This window comes from Thyridium curvatum (genome assembly GCF_004353045.1).
Source record: "Thyridium curvatum strain D216 chromosome Unknown NODE_18_length_519074_cov_76.432364, whole genome shotgun sequence".
Taxonomy (NCBI): domain Eukaryota; kingdom Fungi; phylum Ascomycota; class Sordariomycetes; order Thyridiales; family Thyridiaceae; genus Thyridium; species Thyridium curvatum.
In genome coordinates this window covers 60,481-72,871 of record NW_022156773.1, presented here as the reverse complement: position 1 = coordinate 72,871, position 12,391 = coordinate 60,481, and the positions used below count along the sequence as shown (strand labels likewise).

At 58.5% G+C, this 12,391-nt stretch overlaps 5 protein-coding genes across 5 annotated transcripts; 2 read left to right on the top strand and 3 right to left on the bottom strand.

Moving 5' to 3' along the window:
• Positions 1 to 1,036: 1,036 nt before the first annotated feature.
• On the top strand, positions 1,037 to 4,276 carry E0L32_003907 (uncharacterized protein; the record flags this gene model as incomplete). The annotated part of the gene is made up of 4 exons (XM_031138258.1): positions 1,037 to 1,462; positions 1,600 to 2,310; positions 2,369 to 3,440; positions 3,501 to 4,276. The coding sequence occupies 4 exons, from the start codon at positions 1,037 to 1,039 to the stop codon at positions 4,274 to 4,276; spliced, it is 2,985 nt and encodes a 994-aa protein (XP_030997969.1).
• Positions 4,277 to 4,715: 439 nt separating this feature from the next.
• E0L32_003906 (uncharacterized protein) lies at positions 4,716 to 5,594 on the bottom strand (the record flags this gene model as incomplete). The annotated part of the gene is made up of 1 exon (XM_031138257.1): positions 4,716 to 5,594. The coding sequence occupies one exon, from the start codon at positions 5,592 to 5,594 to the stop codon at positions 4,716 to 4,718; it is 879 nt and encodes a 292-aa protein (XP_030997968.1).
• A 914-nt stretch (positions 5,595 to 6,508) lies between these two features.
• Positions 6,509 to 7,305, bottom strand: E0L32_003905 (uncharacterized protein; the record flags this gene model as incomplete). The annotated part of the gene is made up of 3 exons (XM_031138256.1): positions 6,509 to 6,945; positions 7,012 to 7,153; positions 7,222 to 7,305. 3 exons carry the CDS (start codon positions 7,303 to 7,305, stop codon positions 6,509 to 6,511), a joined length of 663 nt encoding a protein of 220 aa, XP_030997967.1.
• Positions 7,306 to 7,469: 164 nt separating this feature from the next.
• Positions 7,470 to 11,440, top strand: E0L32_003904 (uncharacterized protein; the record flags this gene model as incomplete). Its single annotated transcript, XM_031138255.1, has 7 exons — positions 7,470 to 7,914; positions 7,991 to 8,153; positions 8,604 to 8,918; positions 9,071 to 9,294; positions 9,715 to 10,142; positions 10,216 to 10,481; positions 10,561 to 11,440. The coding sequence occupies 7 exons, from the start codon at positions 7,470 to 7,472 to the stop codon at positions 11,438 to 11,440; spliced, it is 2,721 nt and encodes a 906-aa protein (XP_030997966.1).
• A 226-nt stretch (positions 11,441 to 11,666) lies between these two features.
• On the bottom strand, positions 11,667 to 12,319 carry E0L32_003903 (uncharacterized protein; the record flags this gene model as incomplete). The annotated part of the gene is made up of 2 exons (XM_031138254.1): positions 11,667 to 11,984; positions 12,044 to 12,319. 2 exons carry the CDS (start codon positions 12,317 to 12,319, stop codon positions 11,667 to 11,669), a joined length of 594 nt encoding a protein of 197 aa, XP_030997965.1.
• Between the last annotated feature and the right edge of the window lie 72 nt (positions 12,320 to 12,391).

Sequence of the window (12,391 nt, the reverse complement as noted above, 5' to 3'; positions counted from 1 at the left end):
GTAACTCTACCTGATGTGGTTAAGGGGTAGAGCTAAAGTCAAATGTGATGGATGGATGGTTTGCAGACCCCGTATATTAATTCCTTGCTGCACGCAGAGGACAAATCAGCCTTACCGGAGTACTGTGATTTGTGGTTGATGCCTCATTCTGTTTGGTCCCAAGCTTTCCATTGCCACCGTGGTAAACATGTAGTTACATATGGAAAAGGCCTGGCAGGGACTGTAGGTAGCACGAAGAAGCACTCGACGAATTAAAAGCATGTCATGTCCAGGCCACACATGCTTGGCTACCATGCCCAGTCCCCAAATGCATGTCAATGGTGGTCAGTCTCCAACTGTGACTGTGATACTGCAAGCTCTGCAGCCGTTTTGGGCCAGGCGCCAAACAGTGGTCGGGATGATGCACCCGCTAAATCGGGCATTGGGAGGCGCTAGCAACGATGGCGCATCCACCGGAAACGGGCCTAGACCTCAACAAGAGCGTGGCAGTTCGCACTAATAGCGCTTATTTTGTCGAGTCAGCACAGCCCGGTCCCGTTCCGTCCAATCTTGCCCGGTCCCTTGGGAGCCAAGCGTTAATTCTGCAGCCTCGTTTCTTCAGACCAGACTCTCCGCAGCTGTGGTTTGGGAGAATGATGGGACAAGACAGGTAGAGATGGGATCAGATGACGCGCAGCCGTTTGTTTCGTTAGTTAACTCCTTGCTCTGACCCAAAGACTGGTGTTCTTCCTGGCGATATAACAACGGCTCGTTCCACGCCGCCATCCCCTGCCCTATGATCAAGGAAATAAGTTGTTAAGCAGGAAGATAGAGAGAGGATTGACACCGAACGACTTCTCGCTCCCAATTCTTCCTTTTGACCCCTTTTTTCGACTTCAAAGGGCTGTACCATTTGACCGTCTCACCTCCGATTCCCGACAGCCCGGACGCCAAGCGAGAAGAAAAAAAGCGCCTCCAGGGCCACGGACAGCCTGACACCTGCACTGAAAGGCCCACTGCCCCATCCCAGCGGTCCACTGACCACTTGCCCTGTGGGATGCTGGAGATCAGCCCAGGATTCCCCCATCCCCTCCCGCCAAATGCCCACGGCATCTTCCATTCAGCCCGGCAACCCCCGTCCTCTTCTCTCCCTCCTCCTCCATCGCGCTCCTCTCTCGCCATCTCGAGCTGCCTTTCTGCGGCAAACACCGTCGGCGGCGACAACAACGCCACAGCCAATTCCTCCTCCTCGCCGACGGTCGCCAAGCTCGGAGCGCGCAAACGGCCGCACATCACGATGCCGGGTGGTGGTCGCCCGCCAAAACGACCCAGCGATCAGGGCTGCTCGCCTACCACGAGTCCACCCTCGCCCGCCAAGGCCAAGCTGCCTCGACTCGATCGCGGCCCAGAGGACTTCTCCAGCGTCGTCAAGAGCAAGCTCCAGTCCTACACCCGCACGGGTCAAGCTTGCGACCGCTGCAAGGTATGTCCTACTCTTCTCGGCATTGTCGCAGGTCCAGTCGAGTCCAGTCGAGTCCGGTCCACACCTTGCCACGCCTCTTTTCTCCCCCGATCCTCTTGCTGGACTTGGGCTAACGCATGCGCCTTGCGAACAAACAGGTCCGCAAGATTCGCTGCGATGCACTCCCCGAGGGCTGTTCTCACTGCGCCAGCCAGAGACTCGAGTGCTATGTCACCGACCGCGTCACTGGCCGCACCGAGCGGAGAGGATATCTACAGGAACTCGAACGGGAAAAGTCCGACATGCTCAATCATATCCGCCAGCTGGAAGAGCTGATCAACTCCAAGGGGATCAACATCAAGCCGTGGAGCTGGTCTGCCTTTGGCAAGCCAGCCCATCCGCTAGGCATGCTCGTCGACACGACAGGGGCCCCGATCAATGTCAGCAACACAGACGGGTCATCGTGGACCAAGAGCGAGGCGGCGCCGGCCAGAGCCAAGAACCTCTCCTTAGGCGCAACACGGTCTTCTGTGCTGCTTCCTCGCCCTGGCGATAGCCACATTGGCGTCTTCCAGGACAAAGCCCCTCTAAGCGCCGTCAAGGGCACCCAGCTCTCCATTCTCGGAGCCACCATCGATGTAACCGATTTCGATGCCGAGGACATGGAAGAGCCCGCGCCAGGGTTCCAGGCGACGGAACCCTTCTACAACAAGTCCCTCTTCTCCTTCGTACAATCCGTCATGCACAAGCAACCGCCGCCGCCCATAGAACTGCCTTCGAAGGACGAGGCGTTTCAGTATTCCGAATGGTACTTCGTCATGATCTTCCCGTTCGTTCCTGTGCTGCATAAGCCTACCCACATGCGGCTGGTACGCGATGCTATCTCCTTTCCATCACTCGCTTCACTGAGCTGACTCCTGACCATAGCTTGCGCGTATCTATGATGAGCCTGGGTTCAAGCCGTCTTCCGCGGAGCTCGCCATCGTGCACATGGTGCTCGCCATGATTTACTTCCAGTATGGCATCCGCAACCGCGAGGAGGCCGACAGGCGCATCATGCTCAACGAACTATCCAACAAGCACTATCATTGGTGTCTCCATACCATCTCCGACGTGATCGCCGACACCTCTGTCACCTCCGTACAAGCTCTGGTCCTCATGGCCATTCATGCGCGGGGCTTCCCCAAGCCGGGCTGTGCATCCCTCATCGCGTCCTATGCCGTCAACAAATGCATTGAGCTCAATCTTCATCGCGAGTCTAAACCTCCGGGAGCCCCTACCAACCTGGACCACGAGCTTCGGAAGAGGGCGTGGTGGTCCGCGCTCTCGATGCTGGTCACCCTCAATGGTCGCCTTGGCAGACCCATGCCATTAAACGTCAAGGAATTTGACACGGGCTACCCTGTCCCCATTGATGACGAGTATCTGACAGAGGACGGTATCGTGGACGAGTCCAAGATTGGACACTGCCATCACATGGTCGGGCTGGTGGGCTTCAAAACGGCAACCATGTACATGCGCATGCATACCGAGATTTACGGCGTTCGCCGCGACCCGGCCTCATATATCGATACCGTCAACGAGTTGGATGAGGAGTATCGCATCTGGGAGGAGAATCTCCCCGACGACCTCAACATCGCCAAATGCAAGCCAGGGGAGCAAGTCTTTGCTCTTTACGCGCAAGCCTTCTCGCTCGAATTCCGCTTCTGTCTGAGGCACCCGTCTGTCTGCATGACTGACGATCCAAAGTTCATTGCGGAAAACAACCGCATCTGCGAGGAGACTGCCCGAGCCCTTCTGAAGCATGTCGAGATACTACTCAGGCTCAAGTCGCTCGACACCACCTGGTACCAAATATCAGTCTACTGCGCCGTCATGTTTACCATACTGGTGGCCCACTGGGAGAGGAGGTACGAGACGACGCCCGCCGAGGTGTCACAGCTCAAAGAGGACGCAGATACGTGGCTCGCCATCATCACTGAGATCTGCCTCCTAGTCGGTTCGTGCCCCTCCCTGAGTGCAATCTTCCCATTCCTGCTTGATACTGACAACTTCACAGGTTCAACCTCGGGAGAACGCCTCAGCAATGAGATACGGCAGATCATCACGCGCACGATTGCGTGGATTGAACGCGACATGGGGCGTGCGCCAGGCACTGTCAGTCCCAACCAGCCTCAGAACGGCGGGCAGCAGCAGCAGACACCCCAGATCAAACAGGAACCGTCGCATTTCACCCATATATCGATACCACCGGCCACCGCTGCCGTCGTAAATAGCAGTTCTTCCATGGCGGCGAGCACCATAGCTCAGAACAACGGCAGCAATGCCTACTACGGCTCCAACGGAGCTGCCCAGACCACCCCTTACCCAACTCAACTAGCCTACCAACCGCAGTCGGCCACGACAACACACACTGGCAACGGCATGTCGTATGACCCTCATGACCAGGCGTCGTACTTGTACGCCGCCACCGCAGCGGCAGCAGCCATCTCCCAGGGCAACAGTGCAGGAGTGTCGGAACCGCACGAGACGAATCCTCTCGTCGCGTTCGCCTCTCAGGCCACGTCCCACGTTGGCAGCAACACGAATACGTGGCACGACTGGACGGCGGCCATTGCCGACAGCCAGGACCGCTACAGTGCCAACGCCCTGTTGAACATTGCCGCAGGACCGGCACGCGATGGCGGTCTTGGCCTTGATCAGGCCGGCGGCGCCCATCACGGGCACGGCCCGGCAGCGAACGGTCTTGGGGTCAGTATGGGTGGCAGCGGGGCGCACACCCAGTGGCCGCTGATTCTGTTTCACGACGCCAACGGCGCTGTGAGTAGTGGGTGAGCTCCAACTGCTGCCCAGGCGTGGATATGTGCATGTGTATCACTACGTGTCCCGGTGAAAGGCTTTTAGTATATTAGAAGGAGGGGGCCGTAACGGGTTTGGGGATAGCGGCGGCAGGGGAGTTCAAGCCAGGCGGCCGGTATATATCTCTTCTTGGATTCGGTACATTCGTTTTCATCTTCTTCGCATCTAATAGCAGATACCACTTGATTGCGAGGGCTGGACAGAAATACCCCGGATGCATATGGGACTGGCGTTGGTTGAAGAAAAACACTGCATCAAAGCCGGGGTAGTCAGCGGTTTTTTTGGGCTATGTGATGTTGTTTCATCTGAGATACCTAGGGCGATCTTTCCGATACGTATTCGTAATAGACAAACTTTCATCTCAGTGAGGATTGGGAGGAATTGATCGATAACCTGCTGTACACCAACTTGTCAATCAACCTGCCAGCTGTCTCCTCGCCGTCTCCAAGTCCACTATGCTGAGCACCGTCCTGATCTTCCCCCCCTCGAGATGGTAGATGACCTGCTCCGTGAACCGAACCGCCTTCCCGCCGCAGGGCTTCAGCCCGCCAAACTCCCTCACCGGCACGCCCGAGAAGTCGATCCGGCAGGCGACCCTCTGCCCCTCCTCGTCGACGACCAGGTCGCCGATGCCGAAATTGAGGCCGTCGATCGCGGCCTGGGCATCGGACATGAGCCGCCCGTAGGACGTTAGGTCCAGCTCCTGGCCGTTGTGCGCGACGGTGGGATTGCAGAAGCTCGAGAGGTGCGCCGCGTCGGTCGTGTGGGCGTTGATGCAGGCTATGTACGCCTCGTACAGCGCCTTCAAGTCGGCGACACCCAGCTTGGCCCCGGCGGCTGGGGCCCGGACGAGCCGCGGCAGGCTGGGCTTTTGCTCCCGCAAGACGTCGGTGTCCAGCACGCTCGTGATCTCGACGATTTTTGCGTTGCTGCCTCCGTCGGCGTCCGTGCTGGTGCGTATGAATGCGTGTTCCCAGGTCTCGAAGGGCTGGTCGCTTGGCGCGGATGCCGGATCTGCGCCGGCGTACGGCCCGGACAGCGTGCCTTGCCAGCGGAGGCGGACAGCCGCGCGGGTCCCGGCTGAGAGAGTGTCCGGGACGATGGTCTCGAGATGGAAGGTGCTGCCCGGCGCAGCGGATAGGCGGGTCTGTATCGAGGCTATGTACTCTTCCAGCGGTGTGGGCTTGTTGTCGCCGTTGGCGAGGACCGGGTTGGCTACGATGGTGGGCAGGGAGGTGAGGGAATTGGTGTTGAGGGCGTTGATCAGGGCGGCTGTTGCTGCTTCAGCGGCCATGTTGCTGTTTGCTCTTTGTTCAAGCCTCGCAGAGCAGAGCTCTTTAGATCTGGCTTGTTTTGAGCTGCAAATGACGCAGTGTTGTGGGAGTGAAGGGAAATTACTTGGATAATGAATTTGTGTCTTGATTCTTAAATCAAAGTCATATAAGCAAAATAAAAGACACTGTACATTGTCCTGTTGAAGTGCTTCGAAGTCTTCTAGTTGCATCAAGCAAGGACCAAAATAACAAGTCACAGTGTAGCATTTTAGGAATGAGACCATACAAGTAGATATCTCAAAAAACAGGTTGGCAGACCTGTAGGACACAGTCCATGATGGTTGTTGACATAAGCTTACACTGACGTGACGTTGTGGGTCGCCCCGCGCCTTGCGCCCTGCCGGTTCATGTAGTCATGCTCCGAACCTGTCATGCTCCAGACATCCCCGGCTCCCGGCTCCTGGGATGTCATTTATGACGAATGCTCATCTTGATCGGTATCATAAATGACTCCTGTGTGCTGTGTTTGTCATGGTACATTTCATTATCATTAAAGTAGGCACATGTTGCGACTCTAGTACCTCGCTGCATGCACCCCTCAGGCCTCAGGGCATGATATGTCTGCCGATCCTCCATTGAACTCCTGTTGGAGGGGAGCAAGACCCTCGCAAGACCCTCATACGAAGCTCAACCTCTCGCAATTCACCACACTGTGAGCTACACGCCTCGAATTGGAAGCTGTAGCCACCCAGTTGTCCATGTTTCCTCCTGAAACTTTCTCTGCAGTAGAAGTACACTACGCTGTCGCGTGGTCATTTTTCTTCCATCACAAACACCCAGAGGGTATTCTCTGTCTCTCACAGAGGGGCCGCCCTGATCTCCTTGTACCGTCGCGAGGTTTGTTTCCCTAAAAGAACTCGAATCCCTCGGCTGTTCACTCTGCCATGTCGTCATCCCCCTCTCCCTCGTACTCCATCCGTGGGAACTCGACTTTGAACGTGGGCTCATCGTCCTCATCGCCAACAAATGCAAAGGCCAGTGGGGTGTTATCCTTCACACCTCTGCTCGCTGGTGTATCTCCCTCTGCAACGTTCAGGTCTGACCAGCCCGAGAGGGTATCTTGTGGTTTCTTGAGCATGCCGTACGCGACATGGAAGTCGTCGCCTTGGGGAATAGGGACGAGGCCGCCGTCAAGTCCGTCGGGGTAGCGTTCGCGGAGGACCGAGAGCAGCGTCGAGGTGATCTTGTCGAAGGTGTCCTGGGCGTCTACCAGGAGGAAGATGGTGATGAGGCCGTGCTTGAGGCGCAGGGAGAGCTGGACATCGTCGCTCTTTGACTTGACCTGGATGGTGAGGAGAGTGTCAGCAGCGGCTGAGCCATGCGCAAATCAAGAGCAGTCAGTCGCCTCTTGATGAAGGATGCAACTGATCATCTTACCATTTTGTCTGACTTGCTGCCCGTCGTCGTGTAGCCTCGTAGCCTGGCTATCAATGGTCTTGTCTGCTCTTGCCAGTTTTGCTGCTTTCGCTGTTTGGCCTGCCTGGGAAGGAAGTTGCGATAGCGGCAACTTTTTGGACGACTGCGGGGCAGCTCAAGAAGTCGCGAGTGCTTGGAGAGTGCAGGTGGCGTCGCGCAGGCACCGATTACCTTTTCAGCGCGCCAGAGCAGCGCCGTTGGTACAGTGGTACCGGGGCCGACAGGGAGCTTGGGCCACCCATAATTGACAAGCATTGGATCACAGGGCCCTTCTTTTACGGAGGAGCAAATTTCAAGTGGTCAGACATTTGCATCCAGTGTCGACGAACTTACCTGCTGCCAACCCAGGACACAAATGGTACAGGTCCCTTTCTCCCCCAGCCTTTGTCTTTGCATTTGATTCTCTCTCCTGTTCCGCCATGGAAAGGATACGCCAACGCCGCAGGGAAGCGGTAGCTTCCAACGAACCTCTGACCCCGGAGGAGCTCGAGGCCTTGTACCGCGCGTCTCGACTCTCGATCCCGACCGTGGCCCGCATCCCCGCTGCCTCGGCCCTCTCCTTCATGACCGGCATGGGCCTGGGCCTCGTGCAGGGCAGCAAGATGGCCGGCTTGCGTTTCCGGGCTGAGCACGCGCACAAGCTGCCGCAGACGACGACGGGCTGGTACATGTACCACAAGAGCAAGAACTATCATGTGGCCCTCGGCGGCGTGCGCGAGGGGCTCAAGATGGGAGCGCGGGTCTCGGTCTGGACGACGGCCATGTTTTGCATCGAGGCCATGTTCGACAACTACCGGGGCTCGACGGATTTTGTCAACACGGTCCTCGCCTGCGTTAGCGTGGCCGGCGGTTTCAGTCTCTGGAGTACGTTATGAGAACAATACCCATATCAACATGGTCCGTGGTAAACACTAGCAGCTGATTCTCTACTCTCTCACAGATCGTCTTCCACTCGTAATGGCAGCTCGAACGACAAAGACGGCTTTGGGAGTGGGCCTTATTTACGGCGGTCTCCAAGACCTGGCCGGTATCGCCAGAGGACGCCACATTGGCTACGTGGACTACATTCGAAAGACAATGCTGGGTGGTGGGGATGAAGCGAGGTCAGAATCTGCATGACGGCTTTACGCGGCAAGCACCAGCAATCGACACAAGACCGTCCGATCTGATCGGGATGGTGGCCCACGGGAGGCCACTGCTTTCGAGACCGGATCGGCCGCCAGCCAGCCAGCCAGCGGGCCAGCGGGCCTGACCGAGCAAGAAAGCCCACAGCTATGACCCCGAGCATCTACCAGAGCGCACGCGCTCTGTATACGTGGCTTCGGTTTGGTCCGAGAAGTGGCCCGAGGGGCCTTGAACATCTCTGCGCCAACACGGCAGAGCCGCAACAGACCGCCGTTGGCGATGGGACAATGGTCGGGATCGCGACAAGCTAGCCCGATTTTGGATTGCATACCAAGCTGGGATGAACTCTGGCTCGACGCTGCTGATTTGAAAAGGGCAAGCAACACCGACGGGGCCAATTGACCGAAGCACCGACGGGCCCTGAATAGAGGTCCAGCGTCTCGCAGAGCCGCAGCAGACCGAAGACAGAGTCTCCAGGGCAGCACAGAGGCCCCACAACAGGCGCAACCACAGCCAACAGGGAGGGCAGCCCAGAGCCAGGGGCCCTCTGGCGCATGGAAATTCGCGGTGATTGAGTTCTCCGTCAAGGCCGCTAGCGATGGGGACCGACAGGGCCACTCGTGGGGTTTGGCTTGGTGCGATTTCCAATTCCTTGTCCTGGTGGCGTCTCCCGAGCGAAATCGCACCAAGACATGCCAGCCAAGCTTATCAGCGCCCGGCTACGAGCGGCTTTCATGGCGCCGGTGGGTCCACGTGACAGCATCTGAGCCCAGATCCTCGCCCACGACAGAGCTGGCGAAGCAAGCCAGACAGCGCCAATCCTGGTGTATTGCGTTCAGTCGCGGTCGAGGGCGTCATCGGCCAACGACGGCAGTGCTGGCTAGCCTGCTCTTAGGGGCACAATCCAGTGGTCCCTTGATGGTTTCATCATTGATAATACCTACCCTCCAAGGCTTTTATCTGAAGGCGAGAAGAAAGTCCCCACCGTCGATGATGTACCTGTCTCACCTTGGGAATATGGTTGTGTAACATGTTTTGATCTCGCATCCTACTACAACGTGATGCTCAACCTTGTCATTGCGCGACTCATCGGGCAACTCATACCTGGGCCACCCACCCGTCCCCCCGAAAGGTCGCCTAGATAGTTTCCCTTTCAGATACTAGCCTCTGATATCATGGGGTCGCCCGTCGTGTGGTTTTGGCTTTTGGGATCTCCGTATCACCCACTCACCTTATGCCGCTGCCAATGCCGCCGCCACTCCCAACACGAAAAGAGTGCGATGTTCGGAGATTCCTCTCGGGTGGCCCATTCACCTCCATAGTTCCATCTACTTAAGTATTTACATACAATCAAACCTCCCCTCCCTTTCCGTCCCATCCTAGCTTGCACCCCCCTCCTTCCTGTGAAGTGAATATCAAACCTGTGAATACGGTGCTGTAGACGAAGAACTTCCGCCTCATCCAGCACGTGCTGTTCACACACCAACCGCGTCCCTTCTTTAGCCGATTCACCCACTCGACGACACAATTCACTCGTAGGAATCGTAGGAAAGGAAGACAACAAGAGATATGGCGCCGACATCAGCAACGGCAGTGACTTCCATCTGCAGGAACCCGCTGCAGTCGGGGCAGAGACCTGTCCTCGTCGCCCTCCTCTCCGCCAACAGCCCCATCGCTCCCACATGCACGATATCATCGAGCAGGATACGAAAGCACATCTCGTCAACAACACCGCGACGGTCAGCCTCGACCGCCTCCTCATCCCGGTCGATCCACTCATCGTCTACCAACCGCACCGCATCCGCGCTCCTGACCCCGGACCCCGCCGCATCATCCACCGCCGAGATGCCCGCCGCCAAGGCCCCTGCGCCGCTCTCCGTCCTGCCGCTGACGGCCGTCCTGCGCTCCCTCGCCACGACGACCGTCTCGTCCTCGCGGCTCCTCCTCCCGCCCTCCCTGGCCGCCATGTCCGTGCTCGCCAATACCGAGAGCCCCCTGCTCAACCCGGACCGCAACACGCTGCTGCGCGCCTTCATGAAGCGCACCTTCTACGCCCAGTTCTGCGCCGGCGAGGACCCGGCCGAGGTGCGCCGGACCATCGACGGGCTCAAGCGCATGGGCTTCTCGGGCGTCATCCTCGGGTACGCCAAGGAGGTCGTCCTGTCCGAGGAGCAGCGCAAGGACCTGGCCAGCAGCCAGACGGGCGAGGCGGCCGAGGACTGCGTCAGGAACGAGATCACGCCCTGGGCCGCGGGCACGATGGAGACGGTCAAGCTGGCGCAGCCGGGTGACTTTGTCGCATTGAAGTAAGCAGTACACGATTCTGTATTGTTCTCACTATATGGGAGAGAAAACGAGTAAGCTAACGGCGTGTGACAACAAAAGGTTCACCGGCGCGGGCCGACAAGCCCTCTACAACCTCGCCGAGCGGCTCCCGCCCTCCAAGGCCCTCGCCGACGCCATCGACGGCATCTGCACCCTCGCCGCCTCCCGCGGCATCCGCCTCCTCTTCGACGCCGAGCAGCACGCCCTGCAGGCCGGCATCGACGACTGGACGCTCGAGTACATGCGCCGCTTCAACACGGCCGACCGGGCGACCATCTACGGCACCTACCAGGCCTACCTCAAGCACGCGCCCGCCGTCGTCTCAGAGCACCTGCGCATCGCCCGCGACGAGGGCTTCACGCTGGGCGTCAAGCTGGTCCGCGGCGCCTACCTCGGGTCCGACCCCCGCCAGATCATCCACGACACCAAGGCCGACACCGACGCCTGCTACGACGGCATCACCGAGGCGCTCCTGAGGCGGGAGTGGAACGCGCCGCTGACCAGGCCCGCCGACGGCAACGGCGCCTTCCCCAACGTCAACATGGTGCTGGCGTCCCACAACGCCGACAGCGTCAAGAAGGCGCGCGCCCTGCTCGAGTCCGGGCTGCGCGGCACCGAGGTCGCCTTTGCACAGCTGCAGGGTATGGCCGACGAGGTCAGCTGCGAGCTCGTCGCCACTTCCTCGAACGGCGCCGGGTTCGCCGAGACCAGCGCCGGTGAGGCCCGGGCCCAGACGACGGGCGTCGGCGCCGTCGAGCCCCTGGGGCGGCCGCAGGCGTACAAGTACCTGGTCTGGGGCTCCACGGGCGACTGCATGAAGTACCTGCTGCGCCGTGCGTACGAGAACCGCGACGCCGTGCAGCGGACAAGGGACAGCCGTGACGCCATGCGTGCCGAGCTGTGGAGGCGGCTGAAGGGCGTGTTTGGGCTAGGTGCTTAATTAGAGTGTACTGTATGTTGTTTGGAGGCTCTGGAAGCGCTTTGCTTTTTCCACTTTCTGATTTTTGGCGATGATTCCCCGATTAGACGTTAGAGTTAGATGTAGTACTGCCCTGGCGTACGAATAATGATGACGAATATCTTTAGTTCTGTGGGCAGCATCCATTGCGATTATTGACTCGGCTCGGTTCGAGCTATGCCGGCAGTATCGAAAGGGCGCAGACTCTTCAGACACCCCGTAGGGCCATGCTCGCCAGGACAAGCGCCTCCGTCTCGGTTTTCCTGGAGAGGTCGTCCTTGGCGTCGTTCAGTGCCGGGGCGCCGTTCAACTTGTAATATTTGCGCACCTTGGCCAGGTCCGTAGCTGCTGCAATGTTCTCGTCCACGAGGGGGACGGGGCTGCCCTTGACGTGCTCCTGAAGGTGCGCCCAGATAGACTCGGGTGACGGCGGCTGAGGGTTGGCCTCGGTGGGGAAGAGGACTTTGACAATGATGACATCCTTGGTCTGAGGGGTAACTCCGTAGCGGCGGTAAGCTTCAGCAATCTGCGCAGGAGGTCCGAGTCAGCTTTTGAGGTGGAAAACGGCACTGCAACAAATCCTACGTTGTTGGTTGGGCTCAGAGAGCAGACGATCTCGGAGTGGACGTTGGGGGTCCGTAATGAGCCACTGAGAAGCAGCGTGAGCGCTTTGAAGGTGGCGGCCAGGACCTGAACGCGCGAGACGACCGAGGATGCGTCGATGAAGGCGTACTCGAAGTCGGGGTTCCGTGCAACGAGCTGCGACTGCAGGAAGTCGGGATTGGACACATTGCGGAAGAAGGCGACCTGGACGCTGTGCGTCGAGGGGATGTGCTCGAGGCAGACAGTCTCGAGAGCCATGGTGACTATTTCTGCTGAGATATCCAGCCGCTGGGACTGACTTGGTTGCTGGAAGCCGAATAAAGTGCTCAA